Source organism: Herpailurus yagouaroundi, unplaced genomic scaffold (genome assembly GCF_014898765.1).
Source record: "Herpailurus yagouaroundi ecotype Mexico unplaced genomic scaffold, PumYag 182, whole genome shotgun sequence".
NCBI classification, from domain to species: Eukaryota; Metazoa; Chordata; class Mammalia; order Carnivora; family Felidae; genus Herpailurus; species Herpailurus yagouaroundi.
Window position 1 is genome coordinate 27,272,346 of NW_024412413.1, and position 24,350 is coordinate 27,296,695.

The window sequence follows — 24,350 nt, forward strand, 5'->3', positions numbered from 1 at the left end:
CACAGGTTTGAACTGTGCTGGTCCACTGACACGTGAGTCCACTCATACGTGGATCTTTTTGTTTTGATAAATTCAGTACAGTACTGTAAATGTACTCTCTCTTCCTTATGATTTTCTTAACATTTTCTTTTCTCTAGCTTGATTAATGTAAGAATGCAGCATATAATACGTAAAATTTGTGTTAATTTACTGTTACAGGTAAGCCTTCTGGTCAACAGCAGGTGTTAGTAGCTAAGTTTTGGGGGAGTCACAAGTTAAATGTGGATTTTCTTTTTTTTTTTTTTTTTTCAATGTTTATTTATTTTTGGGACAGAGAGAGACAGAGCATGAACGGGGGAGGGACAGAGAGAGGGAGACACAGAATCGGAAACAGGCTCCAGGCTCTGAGCTATCAGCCCAGAGCCTGACGCGGGGCTCGAACTCAGGGACCGCGAGATCGTGACCTGGCTGAAGTCGGACGCTTAACCGACTGCGCCACCCAGGCACCCCTAAATGTGGATTTTCAACCATGCTGGGGACTGATGCCCCTGACTCCTGTGTTCACGGGTTAACTGCACTTTCTGCTACTTACCAGTCCAACTGGAAAAAAACTTTTCATTAAAGGGGTACCTTGGTCTGAACTCTAAGATGTAGTCCTTGATACCTAGAGCCTTTGAAACAGCTTCTACCAGTTTTTCCTTCTTTTCAGAGAAGGAAATTGTGAGGTTGATGTGTGTGGGAGTAGAGGGAGAAAAAGAGGAAGGTGGAGGGTATGCCTTGAGAATCTTTTTTCTCATCTGACTTTAGGATAAGCATTTTTTAAAAACTTAGTGAATTACAGTAAAATAATTTATGAGCCATTTGTGAAGGAAAAGGTGTTGGAATAGGTAAGTGAGGTCTTTCATCCACTAGGGGGTAGTGTGGACTGTAAAAATTAAAATTATTTCTCAGGGATTGACCCTTAATTTCCTCATGCAGTTACCTTGTTTGAATTAATTTTTATGCATCTAGGTTTTTTCGAAATTGCTGCAAATCTTTATTTTCAAGCACAATCTTGTGACTGTAGCAAACTAACACCCACATTCCTGTTATTAGTGATTCCAATGGTCTGACATTACTTTTTGTGTAGAATTTTTGGAGGGGAAAAAGTGATGCTTTTCTCTACCAGACTTTACTCACTGTATGAAATAAAATTAGTTTAATAACCTGTAAGTAACATCATTCTAACAGGACTGTCTTGTGTTTTCAGTTTCCTGTTCAGTAGCCCCATGTGACTATTGAGCAGTTGAACTGTGGCTAGTTTGAATTGATATGTATTACAAATCTAAATTACTGGATTTTGAAGACATTGTATGAAAAAGATTGTAAAATATTATATATATATCTTAAAGTTTATTTATTTTGAGGGAGACAGAGAGTGCGTGCACGGTGGAGGGGCAGAGAGAGAGATGGAGACAGAACCCCAGGCAGGCTCTGCACCTTCAGTGCAAAGCCCAATGCGGGGGTCAAACCCATGAACCATGAGATTGTGACCTGAGCCAAAACCAAGAGTCACGCTTAACCGACTGAGCCACCCAGGCGCCCCAATTATTTTTATGTTGATTATGTGTTGAAATGATGCTATTTGGATATATTGTTAACTACAATATTAATTTTACCTGTTTCTTTTTACTTTTTAAAGTGACTAGTGGAGAATTTAATTTAGTATTATATTTGCAGCTCATATTTCTGTTGGGCAGCACTGCTGTAGGGAAAACATTCATCGACCATTCTTTTCATGCTGTACATACCTCTAGCTGACTTTAGGATTTGTAGAGAAGTGTAGTAGGGAAATTGAGCACAACTTTGGCTCTGTTTATAATCCCCGCCAGAATAAACACAGTCAATTCTACTATAAGGAGATAGTTTGCATTCCTAAAATTCATTGTGTTAACCAAAATTGTCAGTAAAAACCACCTGGCTCATGTATAAAATGTTAGGGGCATGACATTCAAAAATGTTGGTAACGTTTTTTTAAATGCCCACTTGTAGGGGGTGATGTTGTAAATACCCTTAAGTAGTTTACAATTGTGTATATAATGATAAGTTGGCTTTTGCTTTATCAGTAATCCCAAAAAAGGAGCCCTTGTTTGTTAATACTTTAGAATTGCTTAAAGATGTAGTTAACAGAGGTTGGAATAGACAGTAGGTATCACTGAGGCATCTGTCAGTTTTTCTAAGACTAATTGTGATAACAAAATTGATAATATTGTCCAGGATAGTCAGATGGTTCTTGGGTGAGATGATCTAAAATGTCTACAATTGACATTATGAGTAATACATTGCATTTTGTGTTTCAGAGAATATTCTAAATAGGGGAAAACCTGAGTGCTGTAGATGTATGTTGGAAGTGTATAGAGAAAGTTAACTTTTCTCATATGCACATTACCACTCTTTTTCTAAGAACTCTGTTTATTATCTAGAATTTTACTGTACATTATTCAATCATTGCCTTAAACAACGTATAAGACCTTCCATGGCTATAGTGAGCACAAGCGTTACTGAACTTCAAAGGGGGGAAAAAACCTAGTTCGTGGGATTTAGTTGACAGACTGTCAAGTGTTACAGTTTACTGTGGTGTATAATTCTGGGATTTGCTCTTCAAGTCCCAGTAGATCTATTGATGATCAGATCAATTTGATGTTACTTAATTCCTTCTTAAAGTATTTATTGGTGAAAAAAATATTTACAGCATGAATTATTATACTTCCTCTGTAAAATGAGTTTCCTTGAGACTTAATCATACTGTCACTTAAATTCATACTCTACTTTTATGTACTTCCTTTTCTACTTTTTAGTAACTAATTCCCTAAATAGTCTAGGGTACTTTTTGTTCTGTATGACCTAAACTCAGTTGCTACCTAGGATTGGGTCCTAGGATTGCTTTTAAACAAGTAGGTCACAGTGCAACTAATGGTTATTCTATTTTCTTTAGAAACAAACTTATTTAATAAATCTTAAGATTTGTTATTGTGCTTTGCTCTTAACATTCTTTTTGAGTTGGTTGTATAGGGCTATGGCTGCCTTATGGGATCTCGTTTAAGTCTTTCTGCAGTATTATATTTTTTGATCTTCATAGCAACTCTGCATGAGAGGTAATCTTAATTATATAGATAAAGCAGCTGAGGCTCAGAGCAGTGTAAATTATTTGCTTAGAAATCGTAGTTAAGTAAGCAGTGTGGTAGGAATTTGAACCCATTACTTACAGACTTGAAGAAATCAGTGTACTTCACTGTCTTTCTACCAAAAAAAATAATATAAAACTAGGAGGTGTTTTATAGTTTACCATGTGTGAATAGTAAGTAATATGAAGGATTTTATTTCTTACCCAATTTTGCCTTTTTTGGGGAAAACAATGGACTCTAACTTCTGTGGGTGAGACTTGTTCCATTTGGTTTGGATTTTGTTTTTCCTCCTGTAATTTATGCTGTGGGTTTGGGAAATCAGTGCCATACAGTCAAATAATTATGCCTCTGTTCATTATATCAAAATCTATGAGAACTTGAGAGCATATAAAAACTATTTGAAAAAGTCTTCCACACCTAAAAGCTTATTCTAGATTGTGCCCTGATGAAGTCTTGTAATTGACCAGGCCGTGTGATATGTTTACATGTACATTCTTTAGAAAGCCTCTGATTTTGCGGAGGAACTGAAGATGAGGAAGGAATGCAGTCTCTGACAGTGTGTTCTAAGAGTGATTTTGAGGCTATTTTGGGATATGATCTTGGAGGCCCTTCGGGAGCTTTTTATAGTCTTGAATAGAGCTGCTACTACTTTGTGTAACCAGGGAGTGGGGTTTGGGGCTCTTGGACCCCAGCCTTTTCTTTTTTTTTACCAATCGCTCTCTTAATGGGTTTCTAAAAATACGAAGACCTTGGACAAAACGAAAGGAGGAGGGAGGTGAGGAGAGGCCAGAATTCAGGGAATTTTACCATCCGTTTTTTTTTTTTTTTCTCATTCTTTTATTTACTCTTACTCTTCATCCTTAGTATCTTCACTTTTTTGCAAAAAATGAAGACTGGCCTCTTGTTCTGATTCCATGTTGGAGGACTTCCCACAGTGGGAGGCTTCATTATTGTATCTTGAGATGTTTTTAATGCTCTAAACATGTTTTACTTTGAACCTTAGTTTACAGCATTTCAGCTTCCCATTTGCCCTTGCATTGCCATGATTAAAACAAAGCAAAAAACAAAAAAACAAACCAAAAACCTAGTCTCTAATTAGAGACTAGGGTGTTTTTGGGTTAAGGCATTACTTTAAATGGCTATGAGTTTATTAACACAATTTGGGAAAGGGTTTAATTTTTTATCTGGATCTTATGATTATGAAAGGTAAATCTTTTTTAGTATGTGCACTGTAGGCTTAGAGTGAAATGGTATTAAGGTGTATGGGTTTTCTGAAGTGAAGGCAGCATAAATACAGTATTCTCATTTTTTATATCTAAAACTGTTGATATGGCAGTGTTCTGAAACTTCTGATTGCACATGCTTATTCAAAATGTTGAAAATATATTACTAATATATGAAATTGTACTCAGTATTGTCCATTTCTGTTATTGCATGTTAACATTTTTTGGCTGTTTGTAAGTTGTTTATAAATAGAAGTTAGATTATTTCTTCCTATGCCTGAATGGATCCTTTTGTTTTCCTCCTCTGATGTGCACATCCTGCTTTGAATAACCCTGCTTTAATGTTAAAGATGAAATTCTGATAGTTGATGTGCACATCCTGCTTTGAATAACCCTGCTTTAATGTTAAAGATGAAATTCTGATAGTTTATTCCTTGTTCTTTGTGACATCAAATAGATTCATAATTCAGCAAGTATTTATTGAACATCTGTGGTGTCAGGCACTGTTCCAGATGTTGAGGATATAGCAGTAAATAAAACAGGCACAAATCTCCTTTTATGGCACTTCCAGTTTGAACAAAATAAGTTAGATATGTAATATGTTAGTAGTGCTGTGGAGATAAAATAGGGGAACAGGGATAGAGGGAGGGTAGAGGTTAGGGTGGAATGGGGTTTTGCAGTTTCAGTTATGGAGGCTTCACTGAGAAAACACATTTGCATGAAGATCTTCAGAGCTGAGAGACAAACCAGATAGAAATTTGGGGGAAAAGAGCAAGTGCAGAGCTGTTTGAGGGAGGAGTATGGCAGGTTGGAGAGCTACAAAGAAGCTAATCTGGGTGAAACAAAGTGCCAGGGTGGAAGCAGGTTGGGGGAAACATAGCTGAAGATGAGTTAAGAGTAGGCTGAGTGAGGGGATCACGTAAAACCTCTTCTTGGGGAGCCATTATAAGGAATTTGAAAAGTCTGTGAAATACAGACCCAGGAGGGAGTGGGGAGCACGGTCAGAAGCAGGAAGTACAAAGTTAGGCTATTGCAGTATGCTAGGTGAGAGCTTGATGGGTGGCTTGGATCAGAAGCGTGGCCGTGGGGTGGTAAGAAGTAGTCCAGTCATGGATATATTTTGATGTTTAAGCCAACAAAATCTGCCAATCAGGTTAGATGTGGTGGGTTATGAAGGACAATGTTTGATCCTGTTGGAAGGATGGATTTATGGTTAACTGATAAAAAGAAGGCATTGAGGGAGGAGCAGGTTGAGGGTGGGGAATGCTAAGTTTGGTGCTTATCAGATATTCAAGAGGAGCTGTTGAACAGGTCTTTATGGATGGAGGAAGTGTGATCCAGGGGAGAGATCTGTGCCGGATATGAATTTGGCAAAGCATCATATAGAGTATATTTAGTATTTAGATTCATTGGACTACATGGGGTCACTATGGAAGTGTGTAGTAGAGAAGCCCTAAGACAGGGCCCTGGGGCACTTCAGTGTTGGAGAGATAAGAACCAACATGGAGGTTGCTGCCAGACTAATAGGAAGACAGGAGAACATGGCTAATGGCAGCTGGGTGAGGAGCAAGGAACAAGGAGGAGGGCAGACCAGCTAGAAAAGATGTTCCATTTAGGTCAAGTAAGATGAAGATTAAGCATTGTCCATTTGATTTAACTGTGCGGGAATCACCGCTGACCTCAACAAGCAGGTGAGTGGCTAGACCCTGATTGGAGAGTTGTGTTCAAGATAGGAGGGGAGGAGAGAAATTGGAGACAAGCAAGCATAGATAACTTTGAACAAGCAGCTGAGCAGTGGGGCATTAGCTGGTCTGGGGAGAGTGAGGTCAAGGTCATTTGCCCCTCTTATTGGGCGAAATTATAGCAAGTTTGTACAGTTTGGGAAAAATCCAATAAAGAAGGGAAGATGATTCAGGAGAGGAAAGAGATGCTAGAGCAATGTCCTTGAATAGGCAAAAAGGAGATAAGATCTAGTGCTTTCTTTAGAGGAGAGGTTAGTCTTAGCCAAGGGTGATGGCCATTTTATCGACAGTGACAAGAGGACAGGCAGAACACGTGGACACGCAGTTGAAGGTGGGTATACAAATGCTACAGTGGGAACTTAAGGAGGTGTCTTTTTTTGTGAAATAGAAGCAGAGTTCTCAGCCAAAAGTGAGGGTGAGAATGAAGATGCTGGAGGCTTGAAGAGAGAGAACATTTGAGTACTTTAGGAGAGAGGGAGAAAGATGGAAAAGAGAACTAAAGATTGATTGTTGGGGAGCAGTGTAAGGGTTCGTCGTCAGGGTTGTACATATTTCTCTAGCCCTGTTGAGGTGCCTAGGCACTTGTCCCTACTACATTCCCTTCTGTTTTTCAGGGGAAAGATTTTTAGTGACTTTTAACACTAATTTTACTTTTTATTTATTTATTAAAAAGATTTTATTTTTGAGTCATCGCCACACCCAGTGTGGGGCTTGAACTTACAACCTCGAGATCAAGAGTTTGCGTGTTCCATTGACTGAGCCAGCCAGGCGCCCCAAATTTTACTTTTTAAACAGCTTGGTTTTAGTGGAGTTTAAAGAGAGCAAGTTGCCTTTACTTATGTGATAATTCCAGTGTTATTTTCTTTTTTCTCCTCCCTCTCCCCTCTCCTCACTTCTCAACTTAATATAAAATCAGTTTCATTAGCCTAATTTTTATTATCAACATATTTTCAGATATTTGTAGCTACAGAGTATATGTGTCATCAGTATTCATTTGCTTTTGCATTCAGCTGATTGGGATGATTTAAATAGTCTTATAAAATGAATAAAAACCCATCAGGAGATTGAAGAGGTTCTGTTAAGTCCAATTCCAAGAGGTGAACTTCTTAATTTTTAATTTGGTGTTCAGCAAAGTGACATTTGTTTGACGAATGCATTGTCTTTCTATTGTAGGAAACCCAGCGTTTGCTGGCGGAACCAGTTCCTGGCATTAAAGCAGAACCAGATGAGAGCAACGCCCGTTATTTTCATGTGGTCATTGCTGGCCCCCAGGATTCCCCCTTTGAGGGAGGGACTTTTAAACTTGAACTATTCCTTCCAGAAGAATACCCGATGGCAGCCCCTAAAGTACGTTTCATGACCAAAATTTATCATCCTAATGTAGACAAGTTGGGAAGAATATGTTTAGATATTTTGAAAGGTAAGTGTTACCTTTATTAATATATGCTATTAAGTAAGATTTCTCCTATTTCTCGTAAGCATTCCATGTTGAGAATCTGAACATTGTAATCTTGCCTATTATATAAAGACCACAAAGGTCTGTGGGAATGAAATGCAGTAGTTCTGTGGCTGTTGTTTCATGCTTGATCATTCTGGGCCTGTTGCCTTCATAGATAAGTGGTCCCCAGCACTGCAGATCCGCACAGTTCTGCTATCGATCCAGGCATTGTTAAGTGCTCCCAATCCAGATGATCCATTAGCAAATGATGTAGCGGAGCAGTGGAAGACCAACGAAGCCCAAGCCATAGAAACAGGTATTTAATATCCATTCTCCTTCACACCACTTCCACTTTTTAAAACAAATACACACTACCTTTTAAAAAACTTCTTTTAGAGTCTTAGCAAAAAGAAAAAAAAAATACGTATCGAGAGGAGTAAGTCAGATCCCGCTTCTAGTATATGAGCACCTCTTAACGGATGTTTAAGCTCCAACTTCCGGCCTGCTTCATGACCCCCAAATTAAAGACAGCCTGTAATTGGGGGAGCTCTTCAACTCTTGTATAACCTATACCTGGTGTATCAAATACCGTGTGTGCGCTATTTATCTAGCAGTACATAGAGAAAACGGAAAGCTTTTTATAACTCCTTGAGCTGCTTTTGTATTTCATCTGATTAATAAAACTATGTGTCACTTTAGAGCTAGGGAGTTTGAAATCAGTGAGCTTCTTCCTGCTACAGATTTTAACAAAATTAGTGGAGAGCATTATATATCTAGAAATGAAGGAGACAAAAGGAGACAAGTCTTTTCATTCTGTTGAATTCTGTAGAACTTCTGGATTCCATTGTAGTGTTTTGTAGTTAGACATATATAGGCTTTCTGTGTGATCCAGATGACAGAAAAATGGCATGAATTTAACTTAATACTAATTAATTTTTATAGAGTTTGGAAAGTAACATGAAGCTAAGTAAAATAATAATTGCATGTTTGTTTTTGTCTACAGCTAGAGCATGGACTAGGCTATATGCCATGAATAATATTTAAAATCGATCTGATCATCAAGTGTGCATCACTTCTCCTGTTCTGCCAAGACTTCTTCCTTTTTTGTTTGCATTTAATGGACACAGTCTTAGAAACATTACAGAATAAAAGCCCAGACATCTTCAGTCCTTTGGTGATTAAATGCACATTAGCAAATCTATGTCTTGTCCTGATTCACTGTTGTAAAGCATGAGCAGAGGCTAGAAGTACCATCTGGATTGTTGTGAAACGTTTAAAAGCAGTGGCCCCTCTCTGCTTTTATTCATTTCCCTAATGATGGTTAAAGTATAAAGCACTGTGAATGAAGGTAGTTGTCAGGGTTAGCTGCAGGGGTGTGGGTGTTTTCTCTTTATTATTTTTTTTGAGGGGGTGAGAGGTAGTTTTAATTTTATGGGCTCCTTTCCCCCTTTTTATGGTGATCTAATTGCATTGGGTAAAAGCAGCTAACCAGTTCTTTAGAATATGCTCTCTAGCCAAGTCTAACTTTATTTAGACGCTGTAGATGGACAAGCTTGATTGTTTGAACCAAAATGGGAACATTAAACAGACATCACAGCCCTCACTAATAACATTGTGACTTTGCTGTCAAGTGTAGAATCCTTCCTTCAAAAAAAGCTTGTGACCATTTTGTATGGCTTGTCTGGAAACTTCTGTAAATCTTATGTTTTAGTAAAATATTTTTTGTTATTCTACTTTGCCTTTGTACAGTTTATTTTACTGTGTTTCATTTTCCCAATGTGACAATCGTATTTAAAAATTAAAACTGATGGAACATTCTGTTTTGGTCTTCACCATCTGACAAGTTGAATGACAAGAGGTGGATTTTGCCAGTTTCTTTTCACTAATACAAACTTGTGTTAAGATATCACTGAATGGAGTATTTATAAGCTGGCCCTGAGCATGCATAAAAGCATTGGTATCTGATATTTTTTTTACCTCCTAGAAATTTGAAATAAATGTGTTTGTGTTGTCTGATTAGTTAGATGATCATTGGTGTCTTGCCATGATGTTTGAAAATTACTGTACAGGAGAGTCACAGCAAAGCAGCCGTTGTGACTGGCTTTGTGTAGGACTCACATGTGCCACATTTGTTTGTCTGGCATTTTGGTTTTGACCTTTTTCTTAGTTTTTGTCTGAAAACTTCATGTGTAACCACTGGTGTATGATACTATTAGGAAACACCAATCTGATAATCATTTGGGGTTTGCTGAGGCATTTATGAGTCTTCCTTGTAGACCTGACGAGCAGATCTCAAGCAACAGCTTGCATAAGCGTCATCCGAAAGGTTTCTTCTTTTGTGAGCATCAAATCCTCAGTTCATGATTCTTACTTTCGTCCTTCAGTATTTGCTCTGGGAGCTATTGTTTGATATTAAGTAATTTTTTCTGCATTGACAGAGTTCCTCCCCTCAGAAAAACTTTTCTTTCCCACCCGTTTCCATATCTAATTTCTGATCCTTGTTATTTTTAAGTCATCAGTGTAGCCAGTCCTAAGTATGTAAATGTTAACCTGCGGGTTGGAACCTTTGTCTCTTGCAATTTAAGGTAATGGATATTGTAGCCCGTCTGAATTTCCCCTACTCTTTATTCTCATAACTTCTGGAGTTTCTTCAGAATGTGGTGTATTTTATTGTGCTCCTATGTAAGATGAAGAATTATCTATTAAAATTACATTTTCAACATAACAAAAGGTTTTGATGACTGGTAACTGGTATCCTTCCAAATAAAATGCATTGCTTGGAAACAAATGTTAGTTTAATTCAGAATAAAATTGTTCGTAACCTTAATGTTGTAAATTTAAAGCTCTTAGGAGCAGTTATCATTTATCACAATTCTTGTGCTTGTACAGAGGGTGTCTTGCAACTAAGGAAACTGAATCTCATTCTGGGGCCGAAACCAACACTCAGGCAGTTCAGTAGAGAGCAGCTTTATTTTAATGCAGGTGACCCTGCTCGTGATGATAGCTAGTATCACATAGTGATTAGTATGTCATAAAATTCCAAATTTAAAGCCATTGTACCATAAAAATATGTCTAGAATAGGACTCTGATGTCTGCTGAATTAGAGTTATAGAAGCACTGAAATGGAATAATTCTGTTTTTGTTTCTAACATATAAATTCCTGATTTCATGGCATCATGTTTTTCCCTTTGTAATTTTGCTAAGAGTCCCCATTGTTTTGATAAGACTTAAGCAGTGAGATGAAAGGAGACAGTTTGTTGATTGAACTTGCTTAGGATTAAAAAGGCTTGGGAAGGCCAGGGTAGATTTCAAAAACCGGCACCTACATCTGGCTTTTGGGCCTGTTTTCCTTGGCCCACACAATGTGTTTGGTTAAAATATTTTGAATTCAGTGCTAACGTTTTTAAAAGTCAGGAGATGCACGTGAAAACCCAGAGTTTTGGTGACCTGAATGATCTGAACATCTGGCTACTGCAGACATGACCAGCCTTTGTGCACAGCACCGTCTGGGAGGAGCTGAGCAGCAGCCGCCCTAACAAAGAGCTTGTCATTCTTTTCTCATCCAGTGACTCTCCAGTTGGTTAGAGTCCCCTTCCAGCCCGCTTGCCCCTTCATGTAGTCTTCTTCCTCTTCCCTTGTAAGCCTTTCATTTTGTGACTCCTAAGCTTAAGGAAACCGTTAATTTGACAGAAGCTTAGTATGCATCCAACACTGTACTACTTGGGGATGATTAGGTGAATGAGATAGGCATGGGGTTTTCCCTTTTGGACCTTCTGGTGGGGCAGGGGCACGGACAAACAGCAGTTCCAACTTTGCCTGGAGAAGGGAAAGGAAGTACTGGGGAAGGTCTGCTCTTCTGGATTCAAGCCAGATGAACACCTCCAGGCAGGAGGAACAGCATGTGCAAAGTCCTGGGGGAGAAGAAAAGAATCTGAATATGTAAGTGGCTTCTTACAAATTGATTCTGCCTGTTAAGGAGGAGCTTTTCTGAAATCCTGAGGCATTCATAAGAGCTTTTATGTTTTTTTATTTGATTTTTTGTTTTGTTGTACTGCTTTGTTGTTTCCACACTAGTTATTCTTAGTCCTGCCTGATAAGATCTTAGATCTGAAGTGTATAGAACTTAAACCCTGCTCTAGACCAAGAACATACTGCAATACAAAATTGCAGAAGCATTTTATTTTATTCCCTGCCCTGCCCCCTACAGAAGTAATTTAAAATAAGCTTAAATACAAGGCAGGATAGCTACAGGTGCTGTATAGTTTAGCACTGTTCAAGGAGAATAGGGGAGGAAATCTGGTATTCTGCAAGACATCATAAACAATTTTAGCGAAATGGAACTATTGGTGTCCTAGGAATTGGCATTATTTTTCTATTTGATGATTCAGGAATCTCTTGGCTATGCTAGCCATATCGATTTTTGTTAGTTGCAGCAGCAAAGGTTTAGAAAAGTAGCCTTATCTCGCAAAGCTGGCCAAAAAACAATTGAAATGCCATGATTATAGGGCAGCTAATTCATCAGCCTATTTAAGGAAAATGTAATATTTCATTGGAATAATGTATTTTTGGGCTGGGGGTAATAACATTTAGCTATTTAGCATGCTGCTTAGTTTAAGGAATTATATCGGGGGTTTATTTTTTAAATGATTTGATGATCACAAAAGCAAAACTTGTTGAATGTAATAACTTGAAAAAAATATAAAGAATAAAAACCTGTAATCTTCCACCCAGACTGATGATACTTTGTTTGATACTTTGGCCATACTCCCATGTGTTAATTCCATTTCTCATTGATGTTGGAAATTGGGAGGATTTGTTCCAAGGGTTAGTTTTGCTACAGCTTACTACAAATTGGGTAAATTTCCCCTGGCTGCAAAACTAGAAGTTGGGCTACAGTTTTCCTGTTAAGTGTAGAGCTCAGCGTGAAGAGTTCAGGTCTTCCTTCCCAGTTACAACTTTGGCCTCCTTCAGCTGGTCTTATTTCATCTGTGCCTTTGGGTGTGGTGTTTCAGTTGTCTGAATGTAGACTTGCTACACTGCCAAGCCTCTCCTGATTTGATGTAATTGTTTCAAGGGTCTGATAGGTTGTAATAGACTAATTGCTTGAATATTTAGACCTTGCTTATTGTCTCTTGTAGCAGAGCAGCAACTGAGTCTCATTTTCATTTAAAAGTTCATTTCATCGTGTTCATTAAGGAGCTTTTAACACTTCTCCCTTGCTAATCATTTGTATCTATGGGGTAAAACAGGTCTTAGAAATCAGAAAAGATTGATAACCTCACCTCATCTTCCTGCCATGTAGAGTAACTAGCAGGTTTCCTTTTTGCATACTCTGATCCATTCTCACCCTCCATATTCCATGAAATGGTTCCATGATTGGGGCACCTGGGGAGCTCAGTCAGTCAAACGTTCAACTCTTTTTTTTTTTTTTTTTAAATTTTTTTTTTCAACGTTTATTTATTTTTGGGACAGAGAGAGACAGAGCATGAACGGGGGAGGGGCAGAGAGAGAGGGAGACACAGAACCGGAAACAGGCTCCAGGCTCTGAGCCATCAGCCCAGAGCCTGACGCGGGGCTCGAACTCAACGGACCGCAAGATCGTGACCTGGCTGAAGTCGGACGCTTAACCGACTGCGCCACCCAGGCGCCCCTAAACGTCCAACTCTTGATTTTGGTTCAGGTCATGGTTGCACGGATTCTGAGATTGAGCCCCACGTCAGGCTCTGCACGGACAGCCCAGAGCCTGCTTGGGATTTTCTCTCTCTCCCCCTTCCCTTTTTTGTGCCCCCACCCCCACCCCCATAAGTAAACAAAGTATTCTGGCTCGAATTCAAGAGTAGACTACTCAAGACCTGAGAAAAGCAGTTTAGACATGGTAGATTGGTTGCACTAGATTTGAACTTGGTGCTGTTTTCCTTGTTTTGGCAGAAAGCATTAGGACTGTGAGTAACCAAGGGAATGAAGAAGGACCAGAGTCTTACAATCCGTTTTTTCCTTCTACAAGAAAATATTGGGGGCTTTATGGCCATAGGTCTGTCCAACCAAATTACTCACCTCTGCCATTGTTGTGAGAAAGCATCCATAGACCATTTTAAATGATTGGACATGCTATATGCTGTGATATAACGTTAATTTTCACATGTCACAAAATATTTTCAACTACTGAAATTGTGGGAAACAACAAAAAAACCGAGTTTGCAAGCTGTACCAAAATAGGTGGGGGCTAGGTTTGGCCTGTAGGCCGAGTTACTCCCGCCTCACACTAGGCAGTGACTGATTATTCACTGCTCTTGTATTAGAACCAAATGTTGTCTCTCTCCAACCCCCTCCTCCTCTAAAAAGTGATACGTTACTGTTGTTCCAGTAACGAAGATGGTACAGGTTTCTTTTTCCCCTTTTGCTGTTAATATGTACATATTTTGATAAAATTTATATACAGATTGAGCATTTATCAAACCTAGTTTTTTCATGCAAGATTATTGAACATTTTCACATTTAAAATTTCTTGGAATGCTAATTTTAAAATTAAAATTCTACTGGTTTTTAAATAAATCTGGGTTTTTAAAACAGTGACCTTTAGCAGGTAATGCTGCATAGTTGTGCTTTTTGAAATGTGTTCTTGAATGTTTACACTGTGGCATTGTATTTCCTTGGTATCCGTATAGTATCTGTTGATCCTAATTTAATCCCATTTGCACATTAAAATTTTTTTAATGGTTATTTTTGAGGGAGAGGGAGAATGAGTGGGGGAGGGGCATAGAGAGAGGGAGAGAGAGAGAGAGAGAGAGAGAAAGAGAAAGAATCCAAAGAAGGCTCCAGGCTCTGAGCTTGTCAGCCCAGAGTCCGACGTAGGGCTCGAACTCAGACCATGAGATCATGACCTGAGCTGAAGTTGGACATTTAACTGAACCACCTAGGAGCCCCCCCCATTTGCACATTTAAATTGATGTCAGTTTTACAAAGTCTGCAATATGCATCTTTAATCATATTTTGTGCATCTTGTCTATTTCTGTTGACTAGATTCCCAGAAGTGGAGCTGTTGGGTGGAAGGTTCATATGCATTTAAAATTTTGATAGGTACTACTCAGCTGTTCTCCAGAAGGCTATACTGATTTACATGCACAGATCCTTACCTGACCCGCATTGTCATTTATGTCTGCATAATATTTCATTACATAGACATATTACTTATTAGTTAACCATTGCCCCTTTAGGCATGAGTATGTTATTTCCATGTCTCACTTTAGTTGCCTAATCTTGGTACAGAAATCTTTGTCGACATTCTTGGACAGAAGTTGGATTCCTAGTATAATAGTTTGATCAAGAGATATGTTTTTAAGGTTCTTGATACACATTAATGGTCGAAGTATTCTTTTAACTTCATTTTAATTCTTTAAAGGAATGAGTTTTATTAAAAATTGAGAAAAACAGGCACCTGGGTGACTCAGTTAAGTGCCTGACTCTTGATTTCAGCTCAGGTCATGGTCTCTGGATTCTGCTTGGGATTCTCTTCCTCCCTTCTCTGCCCTTTTCCCTGCTCTCTCTCAAACATTAAGAAAATTTTTGAGAACACCAGGTTTACAATACTGGCATTGGTGTTTTAATAACCAGGAAGTATCTCCAGGGGGTAGTTAGTATTCCATATACTGGTAAGAGTAGCTTTGGGGCTCATAATTAGTTGGAATCATAGCAAAGTAGAGAAATTAAGACTGGCATCTGGCAAAAAGACAATTGAACCTTTGAATAAATTTGGGTCTTTGTATAATGCAATGCTAATAATAAGACAGGCCTTAGGGGCCTTCTCACCTTACTGCTGTTTAGCCAATGGCACTAGTCAGGAAGGTATTAAAAGTCAGGGGGAAGGTAGCACCAGGGAGATCATTTTCAACCAGTTTTGTTTTTTTTTTTATAGCTCCACATAAAATGTTGCTAAGTACTGGGGGGGGGGTTGCATTATTAAATAAAATGTTGCTTAAGTAACACCTTGAAAGACGTTTTAGGAACTTATGTAAACACCTAGATTAAGTCACTTATCTCTACACCACTGGACTATAAGCTTCTTGAGGGCAAACTTACTCTGTGCTATATAAGCAACAATGCTGGGCATAAAGCAGATGCTGATTATTGCACAGCGTCTGATAAACACCAAGAACTTAGACAAAGTGTTAGCTGGAAACTTCATTTGAGACAGAATCCACTGTAGGGCATTCCTGCTTTCAACCATTTTGTGGAGAGTAATAAACTCGACTAGGGTTTAGGGTTTGTCTACGAAGTTCAGCATAGAGGTACCTGCAGAGAATTCTTGTATCCCAGTGTGAAGACAGTATTGGAAGATGCCAGGCTCCCCCGCCCCCCGCAATAGTCCTAGTCAAAAGCCAAATGAGGTTTGAATGGAACTTTTACATGAGGATCCTTAGGTTGGTCTTGGGCAAACAGTATTTTGGGGAAATACAATGGTGGACAAGGTGACTAGCCATTTACCCTTGTAAAACAGCTAAGTGATGGTAGTATATAAAGTTATCTGCAGCATGTTATAGCAGAGTACTTAACGGAATAAGGTCTAGAAGAACTTGAAAATTATTAAACAAAATCTACAGAGGAACAGAAATGGCAATAAATAAGACAACCATAGCATGACACCATGAGAATGGTATCTAGTAAGACAAATATCCATTTGGGAGAGTAATGGCAGGTAACACCTGACTGGCAGGAAGTTCCTTTAAACCCAGTTAGGAAGTGGGAAGTGTATAAAATATAAACTGAGAGATGACCTTTACGACCTATCAACGAGAGAACAGTAAAATTTTTACAATGGAATGCCAAACAAGTTTAACACTTGGACGATGTTCAGTTATGTTAAAAAAAAAAAAAAGATAATTTATTTCCATTTTTATTTGGTTTCCAAATATAAAAAAGTCAAGATTCTTACACCAATTATCTCAAATGAGACCATGCAAGGCAATTTAGAGTGTATACAACAGTCATCTCCACGCCCCCCACCCCTTAAGTTTTGCTACTTTATACAACTGTGATTGACAGAAAATTGAATGGCATGTGCCCGTTTGGAATATTTCACCTGTTTATTTAAAAAAAAAAAAAAAAAAGCCACACACACAAAACTCCCCAACAACAATTATTCAGGATAGTTGCTACTTTGTGTCTGCAAGTCAACTTGTAACCTAGTTATTTCTTTTATTTAGGAGGCACATGGGACTGAAAAATTTAGCTGCCAATTTTATCCAACTACCCCACAGAAAGCACAAATGATTCCCAACAGTGTAAACTTTGGAGGGTTGAGATAGTAGACACTATTTGTTATGTGTAGTAGAGTCAACTGTTGAGCCTGAAAATGTAGGCTTTTTCTCTTAACAGAAATCTTAGGGCCTTTCCTCTAGTTTTGCTAGACTGGGTTCCAGAAGAATAGTAAAGAATCCCTCATGTGAAATTCGAAGTGTAACAACTGTATTCTGTTGTGTCATACCAATTTTTGCTACTTGCATAGACTAAAGACAGTTGGTTTGCTAAATGGCACTGAAGAAAATCCTGACCCGAGTGGCACTACTTAGTCCAAATGCTTTTGACCAAAGAAAATTATACAACAATATTTATAGGCTCACTTTTAAGAGGTGGCAGACATTAATACTGTACATATTTTACATGTCAAATACATAGTCCAAGAGTTTATAAAATAAGTTCATGCATTATTACCTCTAAGAATATCATGTACAAGAAACCTCCCTCCCCCAGTACTTGTGACAGCATTTCAGGTGGACAGTTTTATATACAAAATCCAGTTTCTCTGCTGTGTTAAGGTATGTAATTTAAAGAAATTTCAGATTACTGAAAAAAAATCCTAGTCCATTGAAGAGTGATAGAAAGTGTCAATCTGTGGATTTAAAATGTTTCTTTTAAAAACACCCAGAATGGATAACCTCTGTACAAAGAAAAATATAAAAACTCTGGATGATCATGTTTGATCACACTACATAATTTCAAATGAAATGTCACTGGTTAAAAGTCTTTCTACTTTGCTCATTCCTCTGACAGCATTAATTTGTGAACTAATGCTTATATTTAGTTCAGCTGCATTTATGGCACAAGATCTTTTTCGGAACAATGACACTGATTTTTCTTAAGTGTAACAGCGCTATTTAGCAGCAATTATAAAGGTTAACAATTTGTGGAACAAATGTACAACCATACTTACTTTCTACTCTATACTCACCAGTTACAATATTTACAAGGCTAACGTCTACATAGAGAAAGATCTTTCACTCGCCCCCAAACCCCGTGTCTTCTTCAAAGTTGGTTTTCCTCCCATGTCATTTGTGACCTGGCGGTCGGCGAGTACAGGAGTTTCAGACAGGGTACCTTATGTGTTTTTCAATGGGATTCTTGATGGTAAGTGAGTATAAAGACAAGTGTTAAGACGAAATTCTTAGCTCAGGTATGTTCCAGTGCCCCAAAAGTTAGTTACAGGATAAACAGTACTTATTGGCAATCTATAAAAGATGAGACATTCTGAGGTGTCCTAATATCTAAGTGTGTAACAGCTGAACAGTAAGAAGGCCATTTTACTCAATTGTGATGCAGTCACCACTGATCAGCATTTGAGGTTAGACTCTAATCCTGTGGTTAGTAGTACCAGCAAGTTTAACTGAAGAGGCGTCAGTAAGTTCAAAAACTGGAAATATATCTTTAAAAGGAATTTACATCAAGGGTATTCTGGTTCTCAATCAAGTATTCTGTGTAAAGAGGTTATAGATAAAAGGAATTGGCAACCTAGCATGCTAACTCAAGTTCCATGAACACAGTTTTTCATGATAAGGTGTATTTACTGCGTGCATTTTTCTTACAACACCTCTCTAAAAACCACTCTATATAGTTAAACTTTGTGTTAAAGGACTATTGAGTTATGGGGTGGGATGGGGGCGGGGGCAGGAATTGGCCATATTGGGTAGCTAGTGACATAATACAGTTGTGAAAACAGACAAATGAGTTAAATTTCTGAAAATAGTAAATTAAGTCCTTTGTCAAAACAGTTATTGAACCATAAAGTCCAAGTCTGGAATTTATGAATTAAAACTGTGATCCTATGAAACAAGTTTATGGACCAGTAGATTCATTTAATATCAAGAATTATTTTCATAAATCTCCACAACAGAATTTGTTGAATACCTTAATGCTGTGAATGAGAAAATAACTTAGAGGGAAAATATACCCACAAGTAAGGTGATCTGGCAAAAACCACAGACTGACATCAAATGGACAAAAAAAACCTGAACAAAATGCTGTGAAAAAATGACAACTAAAATGGGGGGTGGGGTGGGGCCGGGGGCATAGTTAAGGCATCTAAAAAAAATTTCACATGGCTTTGGCTTATTAAAATATTTTACACTTTTTTTTTTTTTTTTAAAGAAGATTTGAAAACATCTGAAAAACATGCAAATTGTTTGAAAATCTTGCATGGCAAATTCAGACAGTTTGCAGGCGTCATTCAGATGTTTGCCAAGGAAAATACAGACCTCTCCCCGTGAGACTGCACATGGGAGGCCCTCCCCATTCTCTCTATCTTACACTGGATGGCAACCCAGAGGTCTGTGCAGCAGTCACAAACAAGGTGTTGTTATCTGGAAGGGAAGGGACCGTGGAATTTCCATTGGTTGGAGAACAACCCAGCTTTAGTTTTTCCAGATACTCTGCATGTACAGGCTTATGACACTGGAGAACTTTGATGGCATCTTCTACTTTGAACCATTCTCTCTTCCTTCCTAGAAAACAGTATGACATTGGTCAGTATATAGTAAAGTCACTTAAAAAAACTAATAAGCCACATCCTTTGACAATGCCCCTCACTCCTCCCCTACAAATAACAGCTTTATTGTTTTTTGGAATGGCTTAGACAATAAATAATATGTTGGGGGAAGAATTTTGATGTAATTCAAATGTGGACATACTGATCTTATTAAAAAAAGGTAACCCAAAATAATTTAAGACGAAAACTCTACAAGCGCATAGTAGCAGAATTAAGACTACTCTGGATGGCAAAAGGAAAGGGAACTTACCTATATTAACAGAATCTTCCCAATCTTCTAATATTTCAGTGACAGTAAGAACATACACATACGTTCTGTGCTTTCGGTCTTGGTTCTGCTTGAATATAAAAAGAAAAGCATTTTAATCTACAGGAACTAGCCATTACACATCTCCGAGGAGAAAAATTCAGTTGTGGCATACTGCTGACTAGCACATAGTCAAGCATACACGGTTGTCTAACCCAGTACAGAAAGGGAGTTTTCTGTAACACAAAACATTTAAAATGCTGAAATTAGCTCCCCATAGGAAACATTTAGCACCTTTGATTTCAATGTATGTGTTTTTTAAGAGACTAATTCAATTAAGTATTGGCAGTTTAAAAGCTGCCAGGTGAACTAGGCACAACCAGGGTTGAGAATGGGCTAGTCATTTCTGGAATGTTTTAGTCCTATATGCTGAAACTCAATTTTTTACCCATATTAAAACTGCCACCTTGTGAAATTAAACATGAGTTGGTCTTAAAATCAAGGGGCTCACTTCTTTCATCTCGATTTAAGTTAGCCTCGTTTACTATGGTCTAGGACTTCAGATTGTTGCCTGAGTTTTTTAATTTCCTTTTTTAATGTTTATTTATTTTGAGAGGGGAGAGCCAGGAGGGGCAGAGCTAGAGGGAGAGAGAATCCCAAGCAGGCTCCTGGCTGTCAGTGCAGAGGCTGACGCGGGCTCCATTTTACAAGCTGTAAGATCATGACCTGAGCTCAAATCAAGAGTCAGACCTTAACCAACTGAACCACACAGGTACCCCCCCTCCCTTTTTTTAAAGTAAACTTTCTACATCTTACGTGGGGCTTGAACTCATGGCCCTGAGATCAAGAGTCATGTGCTCTACTGACAGGTAGCCAGGTTGCCTGATAACTGCCCCGATTTTTTCCACCACAGACAACCTGAGTAATACACTCAATTCAAATAGCGTATTAGGTCTTTGGGAAGGAATAGGAACAGCAAAAAATGAGAGGCATCTCTCACGTAAAACATTACTAGTCGGGGCGCCCATGTGGCTCAGTCGGTTAAGCGTCCGACTTTGGCTCAGGTCGTGATCTCCTGGTCCGTGAATTTGAGCCCCGTGTCGGGCTCTGTGCTGACAGCTCAGAGCCTGGAGCCTGTTTCAGATTCTGTGTCTCCCTCTCTCTCTGACCCTCCCCCATTCATGCTCTGTTTCTCTCTCTCTGTCAAAAATAAAGAAAAATGTTAACAAAAAATTACTAGTCATTAAGAACCCATTGTCTTATCTCTGTATCTGGAAAATAAATACATTTATTATTCTATGTTCAAAAATTCATTGAAATCACCAGAGTGAATAGGCAGGACAATTCTAATTTTCCCTTATATCTTCTAAGGAGAAAGGTACGTTGGTTACTATTTTCTGTTCAGATTCTATGAAATGTAAATAGCACTTGTAAAGCAGTTAATACTATTATCTTTCTATGTTATAAAAGCTTTATTTATAATGTGAGACGTTTTCTTCAAAAATCTTACCAGCATATTTGTACCATGGCTATTCTGAATTACAGAAAACCTTCAATGTATTTTTCATTTCAACCAGGAGATGGTGCTGTTCAATTGGGTAAGGCAAGTGCTGAATTCTGGGAAAGTCTGAATATTAAGAACTTCACTACTAACATTGTATTCTGGGAGTCATCAATTCTACCAAGTGCTCCACAATCTGAATTTCTGAATTCTGTAAAAAGCCTTAAAAATCAAATTTATATGGTTCTACCAGAAGGACTGAACGAACCCTTAAATATTATCTTGAAAAAATATGTCACGATGTGTCAGGTATACAGGTATACCATGTATCTATGTCTGACTCTTGGAAGAAAATACATTTGAGAATAGTTTGGGTCTCATGACCTGACTACATTTCTCCTTACCTTCCACAGAATACCTGCCAATTCCAAATTCCTTCCACAAATTCCATTCTGCCTTCAGTAATAATAGATTATACAGGAGAATTCTATGCTGTTAGCATCTATTCTTTGTGTCTTGAGTTTTTTACCTTCATACAGTCCTCTAAGGATTAAGTCATTATTTGTGTATCATCTACATGTTATGCACTAAAGGCACAGGGTACATTTCCAGACAGTATCCACAAGAGACCTAAGTCCTCCGGTGATACTGAGGACACTGTACCTCCTAAAAAGTTTATACCTAAACAATATACAGTGAACCAAGAGATCTGTCTTTCTCTATCAGCTCCACTGTATTGTCATATATGAAAGTAATTGTAATGCTGCATAAAACTGATGGCACATCAAAGGTAACTTTTACTTCCCTTCCCCCTAATCCTCATAACTTACTTGCTTACTGATAAAAGGAATGTCTAACTTGGGCTGCTGCCAGATTATCTGGCCAGTTAGGAAAGAATCATTAATTCTGTTATCAGCAAGGATTACTTTTGTAACTCACCTCAAATATGCCCAGGAGTCTGCCTAATTTTCCTTTGACTCCAGCCTATTATAAAAAAGATGCAATGTAAAACTGTTAGCTTTCATAAAAGGTTACACGAACGTTTTTTTCTAGCTATTTCAACGCAAGGATATAAACACAATAGGCCCTTCCATACCAACCCTGCGTCTGTCAAGGTTTTTTGGCTATGCCAAGATTCATGACCTATGGTTTGCTATCCAACATGGTTTAATTTATTCCATATACAAGTTCAGACTGATCAGATTTGTTGTCATTTATTTTGTAAGAAACGACAGCGATTGACCAAAAATTAGACTTTCTACCAATCTGGGGCAAGCTTCACGAATGAAAACAGACTTTTTTTCTGAACCAACTGATCAATCCCCTTCTTACTTAAAGGACTGTCTTTCTTGCTTGCTTTTTTCGCAGGGCTTAGGAGGTACAGTTCTTCCTGTAGGTTACTCTCCTACTGCAGTCCTCATTACTTTACCGGGACTGGGACAGGTAACAGACTGACGGGAACTGCAGTGTGAGCCCATGCCGATCCACACTGCATCAGTGCCCGCTGCCGCCTCTATCTAGGGACGTGCTCTTCCCTTAGAAAGCTGCTCATCCTTCGAGACCCATCTCTCTGAAACCTCTCCAGCTACACACCAAGACCCGACGGGAGCATTAGCATGTGCTTCCCATATACACCCTCACTGCTGTTCAGTAACTCTTATGGCACTTAATATGCTGTTTTGTCTCTGAGTAGAAAGCAAGTTCTATCATCAACTATAAGAAGACAAGCAGGCCGTGTACACTTTTGTGCATGTGCGTGTGCACCACTTTTTACTGAACTTTAAGACAAAACGAGTAGAATAAAAGCAATTTGCTTCTTACTCATTTGAAAAAATTACAGCACACGATTAATGTCTCTGAGCATTCTTGCAGTGCATTGCAGTGTAATATTTATTAACCTTGCTCTGAGACAGGGCCATCCTGTTCTACATCGATCACTGATCAGGCTTATTGCCTGTTATACAATTGCATGTTACACAATTCTGGGGGACTTCTACATTCATTTTTAGCTCTCTTTTACCAGGCTTAACAAATACCTGCTTAACAAAATGGTATTTTGTATGGTCACCCGCTTAAAAATCTTCAGTCAGACAACAAAAAGAGCACTCATGTGACCTGCCTTGCCTCCTTCTCAGTGCACGTAGCCAAAGTGCCACAGGGAACACACCGTAAAATCTCAAAATACGGTGTGTGTGAAAGGAGAGCAAATAAGCTGCTACTACTCGTCTCACCTCTTCATAAACTTCCCTGACGGCAGCACCACCAGGTTCCTCCTCTGGCTCCATTCCTCCTCCCGGGACAATCCATTGGTCTGGGTACCGACTGCTGCTCACCAACAGCACCTGCAAGACCAACCGCGAGTGTAGGCCCCACAGCCTGCGAAGCACTACGGACGTAACATTCTCAACCCTTTACAAGGCTGGAAAGCCCTTCCTGATTAGCCCATTTGTAATTTCATTAAAATTAGTAGGTGTACACATTATACCACAAGAAAGCGCAGTTGACAGCCTTTGTAAACACTCTTGGAATTCCGAATTCAACAATAACGTAATCACACCACGAAATCATTCTGAACCTAATGAAATCACTTGAACTACCAGATTCAGTTAGTAAAATTCCCTAAATCATGGATACCAATGAAAGATAAAAGTGGATACTTGGGTTTACTAGCCCCAGAACTGCGTGCACTTAGGTTTGTGGTCATATCTGCTATTCGTGAGTTACAGAATCTTATTCTTCTGCTCCAAATCTAAGGATATGTGACCCTAGGCAGGTCACCCTGTTGTCACCTATAAAGAGTAAGGATACTTAAAAGATAACAGATACTGTGAAAAAGGAATAGGGGAATTCATTAAGTCAATGCTTGGTAGATATCGAGAGTTCTTGTTATTTTTACACTTATGATTAGGTGGGAAGAAGTACCCTTCATATTCCAAACTTCTATAAATGGGTAAGAGTCACTTCTTTTGATAGCAGGCAGCTATAATTTATGATCTAGGAGAGACGGCAAGCTACAGTTGAGTGCATTGCTTGTTTTGTACAGTCTGTGAGCTAAAAATGGTTTTTATATTTTTAATTATATGAAATTCAAATTCCACTGTTCATAGATAAAATTTTATGAGAATCCAGCCACACTCATTCATTTTTCACATGTTGCCTATGGCTGCTTTGAGGCTGTAATAGCAGAGTTAGGTAGCTGTGACAGAGGCTGCATGGTCCACAAAGCCTAAAATACTATCT

General features: G+C 38.6%; 2 protein-coding genes across 3 annotated transcripts in view; one reads left to right on the forward strand and one right to left on the reverse strand.

The window, feature by feature from the left end:
- The window catches only part of UBE2N (ubiquitin conjugating enzyme E2 N), a 38,551-nt gene extending 28,280 nt beyond the window's left edge, over positions 1 to 10,271 (forward strand). Inside the window, exons 2-4 of the mRNA XM_040491239.1 lie at positions 7,282 to 7,528; positions 7,722 to 7,862; positions 8,550 to 10,271. Coding sequence (XP_040347173.1) covers positions 7,282 to 7,528; positions 7,722 to 7,862; positions 8,550 to 8,590 — 429 coding nt within the window. The 3' untranslated portion in view covers positions 8,591 to 10,271. The remainder of the gene's footprint in view (positions 1 to 7,281; positions 7,529 to 7,721; positions 7,863 to 8,549) is intronic.
- A 6,150-nt stretch (positions 10,272 to 16,421) lies between these two features.
- NUDT4 (nudix hydrolase 4) overlaps positions 16,422 to 24,350 on the reverse strand; it is a 16,980-nt gene continuing 9,051 nt past the window's right edge. Inside the window, exons 2-5 of one of the 2 annotated variants that reach the window (XM_040491241.1) lie at positions 23,342 to 23,452; positions 22,050 to 22,094; positions 19,613 to 19,697; positions 16,422 to 19,318 (exon numbers count right to left, since the gene is read on the reverse strand). In XM_040491241.1, the coding sequence (XP_040347175.1) occupies positions 19,116 to 19,318; positions 19,613 to 19,697; positions 22,050 to 22,094; positions 23,342 to 23,452 (444 nt within the window). In that variant the 3' untranslated portion in view covers positions 16,422 to 19,115. Of the gene's footprint in view, positions 19,319 to 19,612; positions 19,701 to 22,049; positions 22,095 to 23,341; positions 23,453 to 24,350 lie in introns of both variants that reach the window. The other variant, XM_040491240.1, reaches the window with a different exon arrangement.